Source organism: Hippopotamus amphibius, chromosome 2 (assembly GCF_030028045.1).
Source record: "Hippopotamus amphibius kiboko isolate mHipAmp2 chromosome 2, mHipAmp2.hap2, whole genome shotgun sequence".
NCBI classification, from domain to species: Eukaryota; Metazoa; Chordata; class Mammalia; order Artiodactyla; family Hippopotamidae; genus Hippopotamus; species Hippopotamus amphibius.
The window spans coordinates 158,284,079-158,306,465 of NC_080187.1; the positions used below are offsets into that span (position 1 = coordinate 158,284,079).

The 22,387-nt window shown below is 38.2% G+C and overlaps 2 protein-coding genes across 3 annotated transcripts; one reads left to right on the forward strand and one right to left on the reverse strand.

Annotated features, from left to right (window-relative positions):
* Positions 1-746: 746 nt before the first annotated feature.
* PNN (pinin, desmosome associated protein) lies at positions 747-6,787 on the reverse strand. The gene is made up of 9 exons (XM_057720476.1): positions 6,603-6,787; positions 5,868-5,939; positions 5,405-5,473; positions 4,976-5,048; positions 4,765-4,859; positions 4,536-4,611; positions 3,244-3,399; positions 3,029-3,167; positions 747-2,286 (listed from the first exon to the last, which is right to left on the reverse strand). The coding sequence occupies exons 1-9, from the start codon at positions 6,713-6,715 to the stop codon at positions 896-898; spliced, it is 2,184 nt and encodes a 727-aa protein (XP_057576459.1). The 5' UTR covers positions 6,716-6,787; the 3' UTR covers positions 747-895.
* Positions 6,788-9,744: 2,957 nt separating this feature from the next.
* Positions 9,745-21,020, forward strand: TRAPPC6B (trafficking protein particle complex subunit 6B). Of its 2 annotated transcripts, XM_057720479.1 has the most exons (6): positions 9,751-10,130; positions 15,271-15,338; positions 16,085-16,202; positions 17,178-17,261; positions 19,045-19,138; positions 19,858-21,010. In XM_057720479.1, exons 1-6 carry the CDS (start codon positions 10,050-10,052, stop codon positions 19,887-19,889), a joined length of 477 nt encoding a protein of 158 aa, XP_057576462.1. In that variant the 5' UTR covers positions 9,751-10,049; the 3' UTR covers positions 19,890-21,010. The 2 variants fall into 2 exon arrangements, with proteins under 2 accessions (XP_057576463.1, XP_057576462.1); XM_057720480.1 differs by lacking the exon at positions 17,178-17,261 and having other exon boundaries at positions 9,745-10,130; positions 19,858-21,020.
* The last annotated feature ends 1,367 nt before the right edge of the window (positions 21,021-22,387 follow it).

Below are 22,387 nucleotides of genomic sequence, written 5' to 3' on the forward strand. Positions count from 1 at the left end.
AACAAAAATTCTTGAAAACACATATTGGCATGTTTCAGTTAGGGCCAAAACAAAAGTTAAGACAAGACCACAAACTCAAAATCCAAGTTTAGAATATACTTTTCTACCTCCCTCCCCTAGAAAGTGATTATTTTAACAGATGTATATGCTGTATCACACAAGTAACCAAGGAGACAAAAGAATGATGCTCCCATAATTGTAAAGAAAATGCCAACCAAATCATACTGTTTAAAGTTATCTACCAAATATATGCTTTAAATATGAGAAACGGGGAAATGCTTAGATTAAAATAACAAGGGAGATTAGAGAAAATAAGTGATTTCAAGGAGAACAAATTATGTTCCCATCAAAGCTGCAAAGATGAGACTTTGACAACTCAAGATAACTGTCTAAGGCAAATAAAAGTGAAGAAACCTTCAAACACATTCTAATCATGTTCAATATCTAGTGATAAAAACTGAAAATGATATCAAGAGGATATTATACAAGCGTCAACGAGGACATCCCAAAACTAATGAAAGAAATGCACATTTATTTCTACAAAAGCAATGTATGATACAGAAGGGAACAGACTTAAAGATTTACCTATTAAAATATACAGATTCTTACTGAAGAGTATAGGATATTTAAAAAAGATGACAAGGGATGTTAATCTTTTTTTATTATTATTGTTTTTACATATTTTGGAACCTCACATAATTTTGATAAATAACTCTTACAAAATTATGCAAAAGTACAAGAATGTCTGGTAAACAAACAGTCTGTATTTTCCAAAAAAATTTTTACAACATGCAATTCTTAAGGCAGCATTCTCCTTACAAGGAAAGGTAATCCTTTTACTCATCAAGAAATCTTCTGCTGCAAAGAATAGGCTAAGAAAGCCTGGCTTCTTCCATTAACGCCTTTTGTCTTTCCTGTCTGATTTTCGGTCTCTTTCACTTCTTGAAGATCTTTTGCCTGATCGACTACTCTCTGATATAGACCTCTTTCTGTCAGACCGGGAATTCTTATCCTTTGATCCTTTTGTATCTCTACTACTACCTCCTTTTGAAGATTTATGACTTCTTTCTAGTCCTGAAGCATCCCTTCGCTTTCGATCCACACTCCTTCTGTGCTTTCTATCTCTGTTATGTCCCCGACCCCTACTCCGACTTCTACTCTCACTACTACTCGTAGTGCTGCTGCTACTGTCTCTACTGCTGCTGCCACTTGTACTGGAGCTACTACTGGAACTACTTCGACTACTGCTACTGCCACTACTGGAACTGCTTCCACTGCTGCTACTGCTTGAACTGCTACTAGAACTACTACTGCTACTGCTTCGACTTCTGCTCTTGCTTGTTTTATTTCTAGCTCGACCTCTACTTCTGCTCCTAGTTTTGGTCTTGTTCTTGCTCTCTGAATGTACTGACAAGACTGGCTCTACTGTCACCTCAGTGAGTTTTACAGATTCTACAGGAAACTCCTTCTTCTCAGGTGGTAAATGCCCTTGCTCATGAATAACCTGAGGTGGTGGCTGTGAAACAGCTAACGTCAAAGTCTCAGGCTGAGAGAGAGGCTGGGGCTGGAGTACTGGTTGGGACTGGGGGTGGGACTGGGGCTGGGATTGGGACTGAGATAGGGGCTGGAGCTGAGGCTGAGGCAGCGACTGAGCCTGAGCCACAGGCTCAGGTTGGGGCTCAGATTCTTTTTCTTCTTTTTCCTCAGGCTCATTTTCCATTTCTAGAGCACTAGCATTCTCTTTTGCAGGAGAAAGAGATTTACATTCTTTATCTGGCTCAATTTCAAATTCCATTTCTGGCTCCAGTTCTTTGCTAATTTCATTTTCTGAAGGTTCTACGCTTTCAACTTGATTGATTTCCATTACTTCCTGCTCAGCAATTACATTTTTGACACTCTCGACCATCTCTAGCACATCCATAGCTTCTTCAGGCTGACTATCCTGCTGCTTCTCACTTACCCTTACCTCAGTTTCCTCCTCCATCTTAACTTCTATTTCCTGTTTTTGTTCCTCCTCCTCCTGTTCTTTCTCTGCATCACTATGAACTATACCTATTTCCTTTTCCTCTTCCTCTCCTGCTTCCTCTATTTCTACATCATTGTGCTGATTACCTGTCTCCTCCAACTCTTCCTCTCGCTGAGCCACCTTACCCTCTTCTTGTTCCGACTTCTGTTCTTCATTACGCACCACTTGATGCTCTTTTTCCTTCATTGATTGTCTTCTAGGCCTAGCCTCCATTTTATTTATTTGTTCTGCAAATTCGATGCGTCTACCTTCAAATAAAGCTAAAGGATAAAAATTTACACATGTAAAATTAACTAACTATGCTTTACAAAATTCAAAGTCACTATTTAACACCTGGTCACAAATTGTCATTGAGCTTTATCTAGGTGTCTTTTTTTGTAAAAAGATGACAAAAGACTGATTATGGCAAGTAAGTAATTACAAATTGATATACGATGACAAAAGCAAAGATCCACTGGAAACTATACACTAAGAAATTAGTAGCAGGCAAAAATTTCCTAACTGATGGAAAAACAGGACAGTCTTTAGCTATTTTACTTCATACTAAACGAAAAAGAACAAAATTTCTTTTAAACAATCAGCTTTATGGTATCCTATCATGCATAAGTTTTTCTGATCCCAAGGAGAGACAAATCATCCAATCACCATCTTAATAGTGTCTACCCTTCCATGTGTTTCCTCTATGGACTACACCAATGTTCACTTTTTCTTGATTCATTAACATTTGTATCTAGCTACTACGAATATCAAGCAAAAAAGAAGTCAGCTCTCTTAAATACTTAAGAAATAAACATGCATTAAGCACCATCTAATATATAAGTTTCCAGTTAATATCTATCATGAAACAAATGCTCTTTTACTCCAAACATATTAGCATCTTAGAATATCTTTCTAAAAAATTAACTATTGAATCACAATTGTCACATGAAACAAACACATATGTATTTGTGTGTTACCTTACCCATTAAGGAAATTTCAACAGACCTTTTCATTTACACTTACCATTCATTTTTCTCTGTGACTCTTCTATTAGTTTTTGGGTAGCTGGACACATTCTTCCAGGAATATAGAACAAATGGGGCTTTGTTTTAGTTCTTATATATTTAATTATCTTGGCATTATGCTCATTCCATTCTTCTTGCTAAAGAAAAGGTAAAAGGTCAGTGCTTTTGTCAACATGAAGGATTACCAATCTTAGAATTCCAAAACATACTCACCAGCTGCGCAAGCTCAACCTTCTGTTCCAAAAGCCGCAGTTCTGTCTGTTTAGCACGCCTCTCTTCAAACAGTTCTCTCCTCTCATTTTCAACCTGCTTTCTTTCTTCTTCTGCCTGCACTTCAAGTTTTTGTTCAATTTCCTGGCGTCTCTTTTGCTAAAGATAAACAATTATCTTTAAAAGCTTATTATACATCCTGATTACGTGAAACATTACAATTTCACTGTCATCTGCAAACATATTTCACATCTGCAATTCAGGACACCAGCTAATTCAAACTTGGCATTTGAGGTTGACTGCAATTTCCCTTTCAGGAAATGGGGACTGAAGCCTTTTCACGTAAAAATATAAATTTTAAAGCCATAGCTATAATATCAGTAACTGTTCCATTCCAACATAATTAATGAAAGAACCTTACCTGTAAGTTAACATAAAAGAAAAGAGTACTGTCTTTATAAGTTATTTTCAGTTATTCTTTCCAAAGCAAAGACTTTGAGACAAGTGATGTCCTAGTGAACGAATTAACAAACTAGACAACTACTTAAAAAATCTACAGGCTTATTCTTCAAACATTAAGATGCTTTAAGCTTTTATATTTTCTAATAAAGTTAACATATGAAAGCTGAAGTAAAATTTTACTAATTTCCCATGACTGAATTGTTATCTCCCTTTCACTATGGTTCTCCCCTGAGAAGCAATAACTTAGTGTTCGACTCCAAGGACACAATTTTGTGGCTTTAGTAAAATAAAAACTTCCAGAAAAACAACACAGCTAAATAAACTCTGCAGGGCAGGGAATATAATTTATGCTTTTGTTTGTAGAGTGCCTCTAAGTGTGTAAGTCTTAGAAATTATAATTATTTAATAAATTACGATGATTAACAAGTTCAACTTCCTGTTTGAAAGAAAGCACTCTAAGGCCTAAGGAAATGAACAGACTTGTCCAAGACCACAAAACGAGATTGTTATAAAGCTGAAACCAAAATCCAGGTTCCCCTGAGTCAGACTAGGTTCTCTGAACCATGAAGAGAAGTTCACTAAGTTACTCAACAGCACCTCAAAAAGAACCAGTTAACAATATAACAACTTAGGAAAATTTTTAAAGTTTTTCCTTGGCTTCATTTTAGGCTGGCAATTAAATCTTTTTTCTTTTTTTTCCCTTAGGAAATATCAATAATGCACTTTATGAAGCTTGCAATTAAATCTTGAGAACTTTTCAGCGTTTAAAAAGTATGTAATCAACTACTTTGATAGCTTAAATAAAGGAAGCAAAGGAAAAAATGTATAAATACCCTTTCGGTAGCAACAGTGGATTCTTGTTTAAATTTCTGAAGGGTGCCCATCAACAAGCCAAATATTCGTCGGTTCCTAAAGAGCAGAAAAAGAAAATCGCATTTCAAAAGGTGTCACTTCATATAAGTCTGCCGTTTCCTAAAATAAGCATATTATATATCCTTGAGTTTTCTTAAAATTGCATTATTTGACAAGAGTTGTTTTCCTCTAGAAGGATACAAAAGATACCTTTGCTTTCCCTTTTCATCCATGTTTTGATCCTGGATAAGGTCTCTCCGTGTGCGCTCTTTGGAGGTAGCTACAACTGAAGACTGCAAAGCTGGCTGCAGGAGAAAAGAAATTTCAGTAATTTAACTAGCATACAAGTGGCACTCCTTTAAATATAGTAAGGTGAAAACACTACATTCACCCTCTTTGAAGTTCTTTTAATCTCAATTACCTTCTTAACATCATCATCCTCTGGGTCGCTTTCTTGGCGTGATTCTCTCCGAGTCCGCCGCTCCCCGCCCAGCCTGACAAAGGAAAATGAATTAAAAAGGACCAATTCAAACTCTTTGATTTCCAATACTTCTCAAGCCAGTTAAGCTTTGTAGTACAAGACAGAGAAGTAACAGAAACTGACTATTTTCTCAATCTTATTCTTCTCATGACCTTTATTTTGGTAAAATTTCTGTTACTGTTAGTGAAGAACTGAGTTTTGAGGGATACTAGCCATCTCAGTTCAGTCAAATATCAAGGAAACAGACTCAGGGTAAGTGGTGTATTACTCAATTTTAATACAACTCAATTCAACAATATTGATATTTGTATGCGACCTCAGAAAATGGAACATAAACGTATGCCTTCAGAATCTTATCCTCCAACATACCTACTGACTGCCCCTTCAAGGTCTCTCTGTTTGGCTGGGGGTCCTCCTCCACTATCTGAGAATCCACGCCTGCAACAAAAATGTCCAACATAAAGCACTTGGAATTTAAGACAAATGGTATTTCATTTAAGGAAGATAATTTGGTTGCAATTTAAAAAAACCCTTTCAATTAAAGTAACATTAAGTGAGCAGTTACTTCAAGATGCTTTTAAAGCATTTCTTTTAAAGCTATGAAAATAAGTTTGCACATGACTGGAACAATTACTATATTCTTCAACGTCTAGTTTTGAATGTAAATGAAGTTCCACGATAATTAACGATAATTACACAGAAAACTACAGCTGACCATAGCTTCAAACAAACCAAACATTTCTAACAGTGGCTCTACCACGAAATTTGCTCAAATCGATTAGTTACTTTAGTATAATAAGTACCAATGATTTAAATCCTAAGGAAATCTTACCTCAGCAATAAACTACCACGTCCTCTACCTCCACCAGGACCAGAAAGGGCCAGCAATCTGGCTTGGATGGGCCTACAAGATATTTACAAATCAGTACAAAAATCATTTCTAACAGCACCAAATACTTTAACGGGTGCGGTTTATCACCAAGAGAAAATAACCAGAAAAGTTCGAAGATGACGGTTTCAAAACCCACGTGTTTGAAACGAGACAGGAAGTACCTCATTAACTTCCTTGTTTTTCCAAGACCAGTATCACAGGAATTATATCTACCCCAATGCCACCACACATTATCAAGCTTGGATCAAGTCCCAATCTCGCCAACCCCAAAGGAAGTTGCACGTGGGCAAGAGCCGGCGGGCGAGGCGGCGGACCGCGTCCCAGGAGGGTCTCCGGGCAGCCCCGAATCCGGCGGCCCCGGGAGGAGGAAGGCTTTGTGCTGCAGTTCCGGGCCTGCAGGGCCGAGGGCGGGAAGCGGCAGTCCGGGCCTTTCCGCAGGACGGGAAGCCATCCCGGTGCACGTCGGCCCCGCTCTCCTTCCTCACGCACCTGAGCCCCAGGACTTACGGTGGGGGCCTTGGAAGCGCCCACCTCACAGAGGACCAGGTTCCACAACTGCCCCGGGAACAGGCCTCGATGCCCTAGTCTTCTCAGGGCTGGCCGCCCTCCCCACCCCCAATTCACCGCGGCTTCACGGCTGCCTCTCGGAGCCGGCATTTCGCGTCCGCCCCTTACCTCACGTCATTCGGATCACGCCCGGTGAGCTTGCGAATATTCTCATCCACATTCTTTAGGCTCTCTTTGGCCTTTTCTAGCTGCTCCTGCAAAGTTCTCACTGCGACCGCCATCTTCTCCTTACAGCAGGCTTCGAGACTGCTCTGCAGGCCGCGTCTGCCTGTGTCGCGCCGCGAGACGCGAGAGGACTGACAGCTGGCCTCAGCCAATGGCGACAGGCGTTGTATTTCGGCCTCAACCACTCAACAACCGGAAGGGGGAGAAGCTGCCGGCCTTTGTGACTCTGGGCCAATGAAAAGTCAGCCAGGCGGCCGCCTCCCTCCCCAATTAGCTGCGGGTGGCTGGGCTCCGCTTCTAGCGCAGAGCCGGGGCGGGTTTGAGAGTCCCTGGGTCCTGGGAGGCGTGAGTTCGCGGGCCAGCTCTTCTGGCGAGGAGAGCGGAGTTTTCCAGCGCTTTCAGCCTGTATATGATGTGCCTCTTACGGTTTTACCACCTGATCCCCTCAGAGTAGGGTGCAGGCGAGTCTGTTTCCCCGTCTTCTATGGGAAATGATTTGATTAGGACAGGGTGCGGCTGTTCTGTTGGTGCGCATGCCTAGAGAGGCGGCTGGGCCCGCAGGCTTCCCTTGATTAGGTTAAACCCAGATGAGCAGAGGGAAGCAAAAAGTGAAGGAAGAGGAAAAGTCATTCATGATAATAGCAAACAATGACTTTGTTTTGTACTCTGTGAAACATTTTTCGTGCTTTATCCTCCACAAACTAAAAGCTTAAATAAACTGCCTGTTATTACTGATAAGGAAATTGAGTCTGGAGATACTGTAACTGTCCCTAGGTCATTTGGCCCGGAATCGTCGTATGATCAGACCATGTGCAAGGCTTTACTACAAGAAGAAAGCGACGGTGAGACAGACGAGACAGGCATTAGCCTCTACAACCGGTCTAGAGCTGGTTGGTTTAAAATGGGGTCTGAGGGAGCAGTACTATTGTTAGTTGTGTGTGAGAGTGTTGTCCACTTTCTGGTTCTGCTCTACCCTCACTGCCAGCCTGAGAACTGGTTTTGTTTCAGAAATGTGTTTGCAAATTGTAGCTCAGAAAGCATTTTCCCACAGGAACAATGTTATGAATAATCTTTGTGTTTTCATCCTTCATCTGTCAGCCAGGCATCCTTGCACCAAGCATTAGGGGGCCAACTGTATTTAATCTGAGTTACCGTTTTAACTCATCCAACAATCCTTAAAGGCTCCTTCTGTGTTAGGCTAGACTGCGGAAAAAGCCTACTCATTAAACAAATATTTATGGAACGCCTACTGTGTGCCAGGCACGATTCTAGGCACTTGGATAGTCAGTGTACAATAGAGATATCTGTCTACAAGGAGCTTGGCGGCAGGAAGAGTGAGGAGACAGATGATAAGCATAAGGAAATTACATAGCATGGTAGAAATGGGTTAAGGGCTATACAAAAAAAAAAAAAAAAGTAGGTCTGGATAAGAAGGATTGAGTGTTGATAAACAATTATATGATTCTGGACTTCCCTAGCGGGCCAATGGTTAAGATTGGGTGCTTCTTCTGTAGGAGGCATGGGTCGGGGAACTAAAAACCCGCATGCAGCACAGTGTGGCAAAAAACAAATAAAATAAAAGTAAAATTTTATGTGATTCTGTTGTGAGCATACTTAGGCTCATTGATATTTATTACAATCCTGTGTAGTAGGCAGTTCGTGAAACCTGAGAATATGGTAATAGTACCACAAAGTATAACAATGTTTCCATGGGAAGGTGCTTTAAGAGTTAGCCCAAAAGGTAGGATCTATTCCTACTTTGTTAGAATCTATTACTAAGATCCTGGGAAATTTAACATAGTCTGATTTATGGGGAATAATCTGTAGGATGCCATGTTCAACATTTAGTAATGTTCTATAAATATGTTTCCCTTCTAGTCTCCAAAATATCCAAAGAACACCATGTTATTGTGGTTTGAGAAATCGACCTTAGTAAGCTGCCAATCTTTTGCTTAATTTTTGACTCTGATGGTGGTGATGAGGGAGAATGCAATTGGGACATAAAGGACCTAATTTCACATATGGGAAATTTGAGTGCTGCAAAAATCAAGATTAAGATTGCAAAATACTCCTCAAAATTAGTGTTTGTTTTCAAAGGGTTAGGCGAAACTTATATGCTTGATTTTTTTGTGGTCATTGAAAAAACTGATCCAAACGTTAGAAGGGGCTGTGAAAGGGTATGAAGAGTTGAGAGGTTATTGTTAACAGTCTGAGAAAACTTGACATGTTAGTTTGTGGTAACCAAGGAATTAATTGGGAAAAAAAATCTGCTTTGTAAATTACTAAGAGAAGAACTAATCATAGGCTAAGCGCCACGTTTAAGCCAAAGTTAGCCAAATTTAAGACGTGCATATGATCTAACGCAGCACGTCTGTAGGGGTGAAGCCCCACGTCCGCCACAGATTCTTATAAGAACTCCGTCCCACAGTGAGGGCGCATTTCTGAAGTCTTTAATTTGTGTTTTCTAATTCAAATTACCTTGTTCTTTGCTTACTTCATCCTCCTCGTCCCTTGTACCCTACTCCCACTAAACTTCCTGGTGGCCAAAATGGCTCTAAATCTTTTTTTTACACCCAGGCTTAATCCAAAATGGACGGGGGTAATTTCTCAATATACCTAAGATTTATAGCCTGAAAAGCGACGATTTATTCGCTCTTTTTACAACTTTTCATTATTAAGGAACATACCCCAGAAATGGAAGCTTTTGATGAAGCTAATAAAAACTCCTGTTGGGACTGCCCTGGTGGAAAACTGGTTAAGGCTCTGGGCTCCCCAGTGCAGGGGGGCGCAGTGGGAACTAGATCCCACATATATGCCGCAACTAAGCAGCCGCCTGCGGCAACTAAGATCAGGCACAACCAAATAAAGAAAACAAACAAAAAATGGTCTCAGTTTTAACATGGCTAGTTAACACAGCGATGGCAGTGGGGGCTCCCCTCTTACTTTACCACCTCCCCCACCCACCACCTTCGATGTCTTGGAGAAGAAACCTTCCTCCTCTCCGCGCGCCAGCCATTCACCCCGGGGAGGGAACTCTGTGACCATAGAGCTGGCGGAATGCCGGGGTAGAGGGGACCGGAAGTTGTTTTTTCGCCCCCCGCCCAGGGGCCGGGTCGAGTCTCCGCGGGCTGGGTTTGGTTCCCGCTGCTGTCAGGCTCTCGTTCAGCCCAGGGGCTTGGTGGCCCTGGGGTGGGCTTGCCCCGGGACCAGGCTCACTCCAGTACCAGCCTTCGGGAAGCTGAGTGAAATTCCTCGGTCTCCTAGCAACGAGGTACTGGCTGCGGACTGGGCGAGCTGCGTCGCGGGCCAAGCCGCTCAGGCGGTAGCCGGAACCCCCGCGCCCGGCCCAAACGGGAGCCTAAACCAGGAGCTTGGAAGAATAAGCAGGAAATGGCGGACGAGGCGTTGTTTTTGCTTCTGCATAACGAGATGGTGTCTGGAGTGTACAAGTCCGCGGAGCAGGGGGAGGTGGTGAGTGCTGCCACACGCCCTTGAGGTCCTTTTGCGGTAACACTCCTTGTTTCCACTCGGTTCTTTCTTTTAACCCCCGTCCCATCGCCACTCATCGCCTCCCGAAGTGTGGACAAATTGGTTCACCTTCAGGTATCCTAAGCCTTAGAACCTGTCAGCTGTCTTCAGCCTTTCATGCTTGTCTCCTTCGTGTCTTCTACTATTTGATACCTTTTTGTCCAGTCTCATATGTGTGTGTGGCAGGCCACAGATTTTCTTAGTTTTGTCCCTTCCATGTGTTATCCCTACCATGATTTGCGGCAGTCAACTGCTGATTTTGGCACCCCTACTTAATTTTGCTGTCTCTTCCAACACTTTCCAGTCGTCCACTGGACAGACCTCCTCTCCCAGCCTGAGAATCCTGTCCCTCCCTCCCTATCCCTAACCCTCACTAACACTCCAGGCAACTCAAAGAAAGAAGGCTAATGAGATTTGAGGTAGAAGCAAAGGAAACTTTACAGGTGTTACTATAATTAGGAAACAATTAATTAAAAAATGTTTATTTAGAGTCTATTATGTGTCATAGCTAGTTACTAGGGATATAGTAACGAGCAGAAACAATGTCCTCATCCTCCTGGAGGTTACTTCTAATGTGTGGGAGTCTTCATTCACTAATTGATCCATTCAGAAAATACAGTAAGCATGTATTGCCTGCCACTGTTAGATGAATAAGATAAAGTCCCTGCCTAACAGTCGTTGGGCAATAAGGATTCAATGAATAATTAATATATTGGGTGGTAGATATGGAATCATGGAGTTGTAGGATTTTATAAGTGAAATATTCCAAAATCATGCTCAAGTCAGAAGCTCTAGTTTCTATATTGCTATTGATAAAGAGGGGTAGCAAGTGAGGGCAGGAAAAGCATCCTAGCAAAGGTAAAGTCATAGAGGTGTGAAAGAGTGTAGTGTATTTAAATATGCTTGAGCATTTGAATGTAACTATATTGAATAGGTGGAGAGTGAGAAGATTTTGAAAGCTGAAGCTAGAAAGAGCCTTGTGTGTTTAAAAAACGTGGACCTTCTCAGTGGAGGATTTTTAAGGAGGAGAATGACATGGTCCATTTGTGTTTCAGAAAGATAAACCATTATTTGGGCTGGAGAGGGAAGATCCTTGTAGGGAGAAGACCCATTATTGTAGGAATCCAGGCAGGAGATGAAGATCTGGATACAGAGGAGAGGATGGTTTGAGAGATAGGAGGTAGAATCTCTAGAACTTGTTTAGGTATAGGAGTGAGAGTTGAAAATTGTCCCCAGGTTTTCAGCTTGAGCTGCTGGGTTGGATGCAGATGGAATAAAGAAGAAAGAGGTGAAGAGAATGAATTATTTTGGACAGGTTGAATTTGTGGCACCTGTAGGACATCCAGGAAGAGGTACTGTCAGTTTATAAACTATAAGAAGGATACTGTCTGTTTTGGGTGCTATAACAAAAATGTCACAGACTGAATGGCTTATAAACAACAGAAATTTATTTCTCACAGTTCCGAAGTCTGAGAAGTCCAAGATCAAGGCACCAGCAGATTCTGGTGAAAGCCTCCTCCTGATTCACAGATGGAAGTGTTTTGGCTGTGTGCTCACGTGGTGGAAGGGGGTTAGTTAGCTCTCTGGGGTCTCTTTTATAAGGGCACTAATGCTATTCTTGAGGGCTCCATCCTCATGACAGAATCACCTCCCAAGGGCCCTACCTCCTAGTACCATCTGGGGGTTAGGATTTCAACATATTAATTTTGGAGAGATACAGACATTCAGTCTATGGCATTATGCATTAGAGATATTAGTAGGAAGACATCAGGAAGAGTATTGGAAATGAAGCAAATTCTATTCCTTTTTTTTTTTTCCCTCTGGCCATGCCACATGGCACGTGAGATCTTAGTTCTCCGACCAGGAATTGAACTCACACCCTCTGCAGTGAGTCCTAACCACTGGACAACCAGGGAACTCCTGCAGATTCTATTCTTATTCAGATTCATCTGTAATAGAGGTTTTTTCCAAGTTACAAACTTTTGACTTTATCATCATCAGCAAGCAATAGTTAATGGTTAGCATCTGTGCTAAGTGCTGAGTAGCAGACATTTGCTGTTTGTGCACAGTTAGCTTTCCTTATACCCTTTTCCCCAAAGAATAATTAGCAACACACCCCATTTAACATAAAACCCCTGCTCCTCACCGCACCACGTGTGCAATCAGTTTTCATTCTATTCTCTTTTACTTTCTTTCCCTGTTCCAACTCTTGCCCAGGAAAATCATTTTTAAAAATCCCTCTCTTTTTTCTCCAGTGGATGAGCCAAAATAAAACCGTTGTTCTAATCATGACTGATAATGTTAAGAGATGTGCTAGTCCTATAAGAGAAAGGAAATCCATAAGTTTTGAATCACTTAAACTAAAAATAACTTTCTTTTCCTACTGCAGTTTATATATGGTGGGGTAAAAACATAAGCAAAAGGATTAAAAAAAATTTTTTTTCTTTTTTTAGCAAAAAGGATTTTTAGAAAGTTATGCAGTAGTCTTGCTGATTAGACTCCATACTAGAACCTAGTTGTTTGAGGGCTTTGTTAGTGCCTCTACTTTGAGTTTGCTTTAGATTTTTCATAATAAAAAAATGTAAAAGAAAGACATAATCCTATCATCCAGAAATGGTTTTTATATATCTTTTTAAAGTCATAAGTTTAAGTGAAATAAAGGAAAAAAAATGTTCTCACCTTCCAAATTAATGATTTTCAAACTGCTTGAAGAGGAATTAAATCTAAAAACTGAATAATTGGACATTTACCAATTTATGAAGAATAGTTTTATTTTTAATGTTAGTGTATAAAATATTCTTACGTTTTTCTTAAAAATTTGGTACTTACTAGTGGGCACTCACAGATGCCAAAGTGAATGAACACGTAGCAACATCAGAAGGTTTTTCCTAGGGCTTAATTCAAAAGCTCATGTGATCTTAGTTAAGACTTGAGAATGTCTGCATATAAGCATATTTCTTGCTTATATGTTTCTGGATGATTCTACAAAGAGCAGATTATTCCACAAAGAGCATCATGACTTACAGGTACTCATTCTACCTGAGCATGTTTGGGAATGGGTGTGGAAATTAACAGAATGGTGCTGAGTGGTCCTGTAGAAACAACATGATTTGGATTTTAGCAAGTCTATACCAGAAATACAGAAGATAAATCAAAAGAAGAAAAAAACTAGAGACAAGGAGATCAGTTGGAAGGCTCTAACTGAAGACCAGCAGAGAAATGATGAGTTACTTAAGCAGTCAGGAGAGAGAAGATGGATTTTGAAAAGCATGTAGATGATAGGCTCCACAGGATTGCAGTGTGTGTGGAGGGTTGGGAGCAAAGAGATGAAGAAAATGGAACTTTTCTGGTTGTGCTAACTAGGTAGATGGTGGTGCCATTAATGAAGTTAAGGAATTCTGTAGGCAGAGCAGGCTGAGAATGTTAATATCATTTTGTATATGCCTAATTTGAGGGGCCCGTGGGACCTCTGGATGGCTGTGTCCACTAAAGTCTACTAGAAATACAGGTTTTGTGGTCAGCTGCATTAGTGGAGTACATGGTTCCTTAGAAGAAAGTTCAGCAAATAATGAGGCCTTTGTTGTTAGTGGGAGACAAAGGCTTCAGAATACATAAAAATTCTTGCCCTCTTGGAGCTGTATTCTAGGAGAGGGTGGGGATGGAGGGACATGAGCAATACAAAATTAGTAAAATGTGTATTAGGTTAAATGGTTCCTAGGAGACAAATTAGACAGGGAAATGAGATAGAGCATCAGAATCCCTTTAGGAGGGCTTCTTGAAACACAGATTACTGACCCACACCTACAGTTTCTGATTCACTACCTTGGGGGTGGGATTACAGAATCTGCAATTTTTGCAAGCTCCCATGTGATGCTGACGTTGCTAGCCTTGGGACACAGTTTGAGAATCACTAGGATAGAGAGTTTCTGAAGTGGAATGATATTGTAGTTTTTTTTTTTTTTTATCAAGCAGGGACAATGTGTACTTTATTTCTTTTTTTTTTTATAATTTTATTTATTTATTTATTATTTTTTTGGGGGTACACCAAGTTCAATCATCTGTTTTTATACACATATCCCCGTATTCCCTCCCTTCCTTGACTCCCCCCCCCCCCCCGCCGGAGTCCCCCCCACCCTCCCCGCCCCAGTCCTCTAAGGCATCTTCCATCCTCGAGTTGGACTCCCTTTGTTATACAACTTCCCACTATCTGTTTTACAGTTGGTAGTATATATATGTCTGTGCTACTCTCTCGCTTCGTCTCAGCTTCCCCTTCACCCCCTGCCCCCTCCCAAACCTCGAGTTCTCCAGTCCAATATTGTAGTTTTAAAAGGTTGATATGAGCCTCATTGAGATGGAGACATGTGAGTGAAGACTTAAAGTGAATGAGTTGGTCATGTGACTATCTGAAGGAAGAGCTGCCTATGCAAGAGCCCTGAGACTGGAGCCTGCCTGGCATGTTTAAGAACAGCAAGGAGATTAGTGGAGCTGGATGGAGTGAGTGACGAAGAGTAGAAATTGAGGTCAGAGAGGCACAGGAGTCTGGATTGTATAGGGCTTTGTAGATCATCCAGAGAATTTTGAGACTCTTTGACATAGGGGTAGTATTTAAAGCCTTAAGAGTGGATGAGATTGTCAAAGGAAGAATGAAGCAATTGCATGATTCCAGGCATAGGATGGTGGGGTCATCAACTAAGACACACTGAGAAATGGAAAGCTTGGATGACTCCAACAGACATTTTGAAGCAAGGAACAATAGAACTTAGTGACAGCACAAAGGGAATGACTGACAGAAAAACGTCAAAAGCGATACCTTGACCTCAGTTTTATAACTGAGGAGACAATAATAGTTTAAAATGGAAAAAGCTAGGGAGGGTGGGAAGAGTAATTGGGAAAAGGATTTGGCATTTCTGAAAAGTAATAACAGTTCCCTGTTTATCTTATTGCCTTATGAAAATGATTAGTACTAAGAACATTCAAATATGACTTGTAATTCACTTTTTCTTGCAATGTTTCAGTGAAAAATATATAAATATTTATATTCTGGCATTCTAAAATTATTCAAAACTATTATTTTTTTAAATAGGAAAATGGACGCTGTATAACTAAGCTGGAAAACATGGGGTTTCGAGTGGGACAAGGATTGATAGAAAGGTGAGCAGTATGGATTTGAAAATTTTCTTCCAGGTAGGTTATGAACACAAGATGATCCATTTCAAAAGACTGAATAAAACTTGAAATACTTTAATCCCCAAATTTTATTTATTCTCTGTTCTTTAATTCACAGATTGAAATTTCTTTTTAGGTCTGATGCTATTTTAACTCAGTTATCCAACTTACATGTTTTAATATTTGAAGAAAATATGTATTATATGTTTTAGAAGTTTTAGGTTTTTTCCTGAAAACTTTGGTATGCTGAAACAACTATCTAAAATCTTACTGCATTTTCTACTTAAGGCCAATAGGTTCTTTCACCTAAATGGAATTTTGTTTAAATGCATCCCTTACGTCTCTACTCATGTATGTAATAAATAATCTTTCAATTTATAGATCAATTCTTTTTAGTATTCCTTTCTCACTATCTGAAATAGTTGAACTCTGATTATATTTTATATAACAATACCATGATCATGCTCAGCATTTTTTTTTTTAATGTGCTAACTGTACCTAAAATTGCTGCATACTGCTAGACTAATATGCCTTTAGGCTAATTTTAGCCCCATGATTATATAAAAGAATGTGAGTCCATTGAGATGGGATCTACTTTGCTTGGTGTTTATCACTTCATGACTGTCAGTAAATGTTCAGAGCTGTTGTGGCATTTGGAAATTAGTGAATAATTTGCCCCTCCTGCTTTCTTCAGAGGAAGAGTACTGTATTACTTCTAGTTATCTTTTTAGGTTTACAAAAGATACTGCAAGGTTCAAGGATGAGTTAGATATCATGAAGTTCATTTGTAAAGATTTCTGGACTACAGTATTCAAGAAACAAATCGACAATCTAAGGACAAATCATCAGGTATTTAGATAAATTAAGGCCTATTTTTTTAAGTCCTTTAACTTAATATAAATGTCCTATTTTAGTGATTTATTTATTATATAAAACTTAATTTCTCATCAACTTTGGAATGTTTCTCTTATATGTTATTAATACATCATTACTTTTTTCTCTAATATGGTATACTGAATAAAGACAAAGGGACAGTTATCAGTAATGATAGCTGTCCCTTTCCCTCAATTAAATTTTAAGTTTTAAAAAGTAGATATCAGAATGATAAAGGTTTTAGGATTTGGTTCTTTCATTATTATTACTTAGTGGTGGTAATATGCAGCCACAAATATATCACATTTATGTCTTTCAAGTAATTTCTGAAGTCAAATTTATAGAGCATATTTAACTTCAGTAACTCTTGCTTGTTTAGTTACTGTCATATTTCTTATTCTTTAAAATATTCTGTTAATGTAAAAATTAATAGGGTGCATGGAAAATTATGCATAAAATAGGTTCATTTTACAAAATTCAAGGAAATATTTAGAGTATATTTGGCATTTTAATAATGTATAAAAAATGAAAATAATGTATCTAGTAGCTACCAATAGAATTCATTTTTTTCAGATAACAATATCAACCTTAGCTTAGAAGTACTTGAAATGCTAATAGGAAGAAGTGACTCTGATTATTGGCTTTCTAGGTATGAGTTAGTAATATATAGCTACTAATTTCACCCAGACATGTGTTTCTGATTCTTTCGCACTAGACTGAGTTCTTTAAGGATAGGAACTGTCTTACACATCTTTGTATCTTAAAGCATTTAATAAATATTAGTTTTATAAAATGCTGAACAACTCTTCAGCTTGAACATTACAAAACTTCTTCATATAAAAAATATTTTACCAACGGAGAGTTTTAATAACTTTAAAATATTCTTAAATTGTTTTGAAGGGAAGAGTACAGATTACACTGACTTTGGATGTTTTTCTATTTTTGGAACAGGGCATCTATGTACTTCAGGACAACAAATTTCGCCTGCTTACTCAAATGTCTGCAGGAAAACAGTATTTAGAACATGCATCGAAGGTATTTAATAGAACAGAAGATTGGAGTTTTTTTTTATTATGAAAAAGGTAGAACCACAGGGAAAAGTACAATGCCAATCACAACAGACTATTGAATTCAAAATATGTTTTTAAGTTGTTCCTTTTGTTTAAACACTTTTCTGTGAAATAGGAGATGTTCATCATATTGAAATAACTTCTATTAACCTGTAGCTAAGTAGGCTTATGATGACCAATTAAAGAAACACTATAGTTTAAATGCCATTAAAAATGTAGATTAATGGTAGCTTTTCGAATACAGCATGGATACATCAGAAAAGATACTCAAGCTTAAAAAAACTGGTATTAGCTATGCAAAATTATTCACCCCAGAGTTCATATTTTTTTTTAATATAGTTAACATTTGTTTCTAAGAATACATGTTTTGTTTTAAGTATATCTGTGTTTCTGGGTTTCGTGTATTTCTTTTCAGTCTCCAGTAAGAATCAATAAATAGACCAGATGTATTAAAGAAAAGCTGACAAGTTTTAATGTAAGGATTCCTTTGAAGTGATTAAAATATCTTGGGCAAGCATAGCTCCAGTGGTGCAGTCAGTTAGCACGAAGTACTTATAAAATACCTTGGGCAGTATGTATAAGCTGCTATTTATCTGTAAAGTTTGTCCATACCTAAATTATCTAACACAAGGGCAGTTTGGTGTAGTGGAAAGAGTGTGGAACTGGGACCAAATAAATCTAGATTTTAAGCTAACTCCACAACCTATAGGTTTGTGACATTGGGTAAGTTACATAATCCCCTGGACCTTACTTTCCCTATTAATAAAATTGGTTATAATAATACCTATGTTGTAAATAATATCTAGAGTCTCTCCCAGCTTACAATTTCATGACTCCACATCTGATTACTTACTGTTACCCATTTATGTATATTAACTATAAAATAATCTTTAGTATTCATAGATACATAGTAGGTATTGAATATCATACAAAATGTAGATAATCAAAAATTCCTTGGATTATTTGATTTTTGGTTCTCATTTTTGTCCTGCCTGTCTCTGCTGTGGCTTAGTCCCATTTCCTTTCTTTGTTTCCATATTACAGGGTTTCTCAGCATTGGCACTTTTTGATATTTTAAACTGGATAAGTCTTTGTTGTGGCAGGCTATAAGTGTTGAGCAAGTCAAGATTCTTGGCTGTAGAAAGCAGAAACCAATTTTGATTAAATGAAATAATAGTTTACAGAATTGATTGGAAGGCTCAGAAAACAAGCAAGAACCATGGGAGTGGGAGTTCCCTGGTCATCTAGTGGTTAGGATTTGGTGCTTGCACTGCATGGCCCAGGTTCAGTCCCTGGTCAGGGAGCTGTGATCCCAAAGCCGCAACATGGCATGGCCAAAATTGAAGAGAACCATGGGAGTTAAAGCAGCCAGAAAGCCCAAATCACTCCACAAGGAGGGTCTAGTTAGACTCCTTCAGGCGGCACTGACGGTAGACACAGACTACCTTTGCTGTCTCTAGAACTAATTCTAACCTGTTTCCAGCTTGTTTTTGTCACTCACTCTAGATTCGGAGTCCTGGGTTGGACCACTTAGTTGGCTGAGCTTAAGTCATGTGTCCATGTTTAGTTGCCAAGGAACTGGGAAATCTAACAATCAGAATTTTCAGTAATTTGAAAAATTCTTTCACAACCCTTTTTTAAACAGCAATGATTTATTAATATCAAGGTTTAACTAATTGCCATAGTTATCAGTAGCTTTACAATCTTAGGAAATCCTTAATATTGTTTATACTTTTTTTTCCTTTTAGTACTTAGCATTTACATGTGGCTTAATCAGAGGTGGCTTATCAAACTTGGGGATAAAAAGTATTGTAACAGCTGAAGTATCTTCAATGCCTGCCTGTAAGTTGAATTCATGTTTCTTGTAAATGTTTTAAGCAATTATTTTTCAGGTCTGGTGTTTTTTTATTTCTTGTTTTTGTTACTTAGAGGACATTTAAAATGCTAAAATCATTTCATTTTACTTTTATCAGTTTTAACATTTAATGTAGTAATATGTAGCACACTTATATTCATAGTCATGATTTAGAAGATGATTTAAGAAAATGTGCTAAGGAAATCCAAATTTATAAGACAATTTAAGGGATGATTCTTAACTTTTAAAGGAAAATTTTCTGCAGTATTCTTTTAAGATAGCAAATTTTCTTATAGTGTTGAAAATGTTTTTTTAAAGTGTTCTAGAATATATTACATAAAGCTAGATAAAGCCAACTAGTCTTTTATTGCTAAACTCTTTTCCAAAGATCTTTCCACTGGAGCTACCAATCAAGAATAAAACTGGCTTGAGCATCACTGTATTTCCTTTCTATTCACAATAATTATCAATGAAATACCTAAAATGTAGGCATTACAGAGAAACAAAGGCACTCATTCACAAACCAGATGATCATCTCATAAAAATGAAACTGACTTTATCAAATATTATGAGGAGTGTGAAAAGTTGTTTGATATAGCAAGTTTCTTGACTAAAACTACTTACTAAATAGAGCAGAAAATTGATACTTAGGCCTGTTTTCCTTGTACCTAAAATCAAAGAATGATTTTTCATGTTTTCTTTTTAGGTAAATTTCAAGTGATGATACAGAAGCTGTAGAACCTACTGAAATGCAAGCCTTCAACAGTGTGGAGATAAATTATTCATGTATAAAGTACTTTAAGTAGCAGTGATTTAATTACATTGTTGGACATTTGTATTGATATAAGCTATTTGCTAACTTAAATAACAAAAGATGCATTCTTAAGCAGGAGTAAGGTTGTATTTTATCAATTTAACACAGACCTTAAAGCAGGTAAAGAGACATTCTACTGTAATACACACTTTACTGAAACTATTCAGAATGAAAACCTAATTTCAAATAACTAAATACCAATACAGGACCCTATTTAAAACATTCTTATTTGCTTCGAGTGATGTGTATTTAACGAGATGTGGAGAAGCAAAACTCAGGGTTTGGTAAATTAGCATAAAGAAAACTATGCACCAATCAGAATCATTTGTATAAGAAGGAACAAATTTTGGTTTTGTTTTATGAATTTGTTTTAGTTATTTAAAAAAAGTAAATAGTACACTAAATTTTAAACTTATTATTTTATTGCTTATAATTTATTTCTATTAAGAATTTTTATGCCTGTATAAGGATTTCATTATATATATTGTGTGTGTTGTGTGTGTATGATATATATATCATATTTAACTGCCTAAATTGTTTAAAAACTTTATTTCACTTTAATGGAATTCAGTTCTTGAGAGCTCCGTTAATGTAATAAAGTGAAATATAGATCTAGTGACTCCAGGGCCAAAGAATATCAGGTATTTGAGGAAGGAATCTTTATACTTACTCCTGTTACAGTCTTGACTTTCAGTTTCTCTCTCCATGTGTGGTGAAGTGCTGGGGAAGATTCTAACACCTTTTCTCTTTTTTTTGCCTTATTTAGTCTTCCCCAAGGGCAGAGGGGTAGATTACTGGATTAGTCACACCAACATTCATGGGACCATATCTTCTCAGTGGGTTGGGGTCAGTGCTCATCTAGTATATCTCTTACCTCCTCTTCCATCTAATGACCATGAAGGGACAAGCATGGAGATGAAAGCTATCATACTGAGGATAGCAGGGTACACGGACAGAAAGCACCTGAATTATGCTTTTGAATTAACCAATCCTGGAACTGCTTTACCTTTGGGCTTTTTGTTACGTGCAATGATAAATTCCTTATATTGTTCAATCCACCTTTTGGTTGTGTATTTTGTACCTTTTAGCCAAAAAGAAGTCTCTCTTAGTAGAGACAAGGGGAAAGTTCAGTTATACAAAAAATAGTATGGGAATATTGAATTTCCTTTTTTCTGTAGGGGGAGGGGAAGACACTTAAAGGTTTACATTAAAAACAATAAAACCATAAAGTGCTAAAGAAAATAGGAGGTTAGTTTTATGATCTTGTAGTAAAGAAAACCTTTTCAAGACATGCACAAAATCATAAAGGAAAATAGTAGAAAAAAATTAAAAACATATCTTCAACAAATGGTACTGGGAAAACTGAATACCCACATGTAAAAGAATGGAATTGGACCCTTATACCATACACAAAAATCAACTCAAAAGTACGTTAAAGACTTAAGACCTGAAACTTTAAAACTCCAAGAAGAAAACAGGAGGAAAGCTTTATAATGTTGGTCTTAGCAATGATTTCTTGGAGTTGACACCAAAACCACAAGCAACAAAAGCAAAAATAGACAAGTGGGACTACGTCAAACAAACAGCTGCATAGCAAAGGAAACAATGAGCAGAGTGTAAAGGTAGCCTATGGAATGGGGAAAATAGTTGCAAACCATGTATCTGGTAAGGGGTTAATATCTAAAGTATACAAGGAACTAAACTCAGTAGCAAAAAACCAAATAACCCAATAAAAAATGAACAAAGGACCGAAATAGATATTTCTCCAAAGAATACATACAAATGGCCAACAGGTATATGAAAAGATGCTTAGTATCATAACTAATGAGGGAAATGCAAAATCACAATCACCATTAGTTACCACCCCACTCCTGTGAGGATGGCCATTAAAACAAAAACCACAACCAGAAAATAGATGTTGGTAAGGATATGAAGAAATGGGAACCCTTGTGCACTCAGTGGGAATGTAAGATGATACAGACACTGGAAAAAGGTATGAAGATTCCACAGAAATTTAAACCTTCAACTACTATATGCTCCAGCAGTCCCACCTGAGAGTGTTCAAAAGAACTGAAATCAGAATCTTGAAGGGTTATTTGCACTCCCATGTCCACTACAGCATTATTACCAATAGCCAAAAAGTGTAAACCACCTAAATGTCCATTGTATAAGGATTTTCACTATTTGGTTGTGTTCACTGATGGCACTTGATTTGTACTGGCATACAAGGAAATACTATGCAGCCAGTAAAAAGGATGAAAGAGAGCTCTATGTATTTGTTTACATGGAATGATGTTAATTGGTATTAAGAAAAAAAAGTTTGTTACAGGATACTGCACATGCAATATACAAAATATACATTATGGGGACTTCCCTGGAGGTCCAGTGGTTAAGACTCCGTGCTCCCAATGCAGGGGGCACG

Excerpts from the sequence above, each read along its gene's own strand:
- PNN (XM_057720476.1), bottom strand. The coding sequence starts at position 6,715 with ATGGCGGTCGCAGTGAGAACTTTGCAGGAGCAGCTAGAAAAGGCCAAA. Across the intron at positions 5,049-5,404 it reads CTTGAAGGGGCAGTCAGTAG|GCTGGGCGGGGAGCGGCGGA; the intron begins GTATGTTGGAGG and ends TTCCTTTGTCAG. Across the intron at positions 4,612-4,764 it reads GATGAAAAGGGAAAGCAAAG|GAACCGACGAATATTTGGCT; the intron begins GTATCTTTTGTA and ends TCTGCTCTTTAG.
- TRAPPC6B (XM_057720479.1), top strand. The coding sequence starts at position 10,050 with ATGGCGGACGAGGCGTTGTTTTTGCTTCTGCATAACGAGATGGTGTCT. Across the intron at positions 16,203-17,177 it reads ATCTAAGGACAAATCATCAG|GGCATCTATGTACTTCAGGA; the intron begins GTATTTAGATAA and ends TTTTTGGAACAG. Across the intron at positions 17,262-19,044 it reads ATTTAGAACATGCATCGAAG|TACTTAGCATTTACATGTGG; the intron begins GTATTTAATAGA and ends TTTTCCTTTTAG.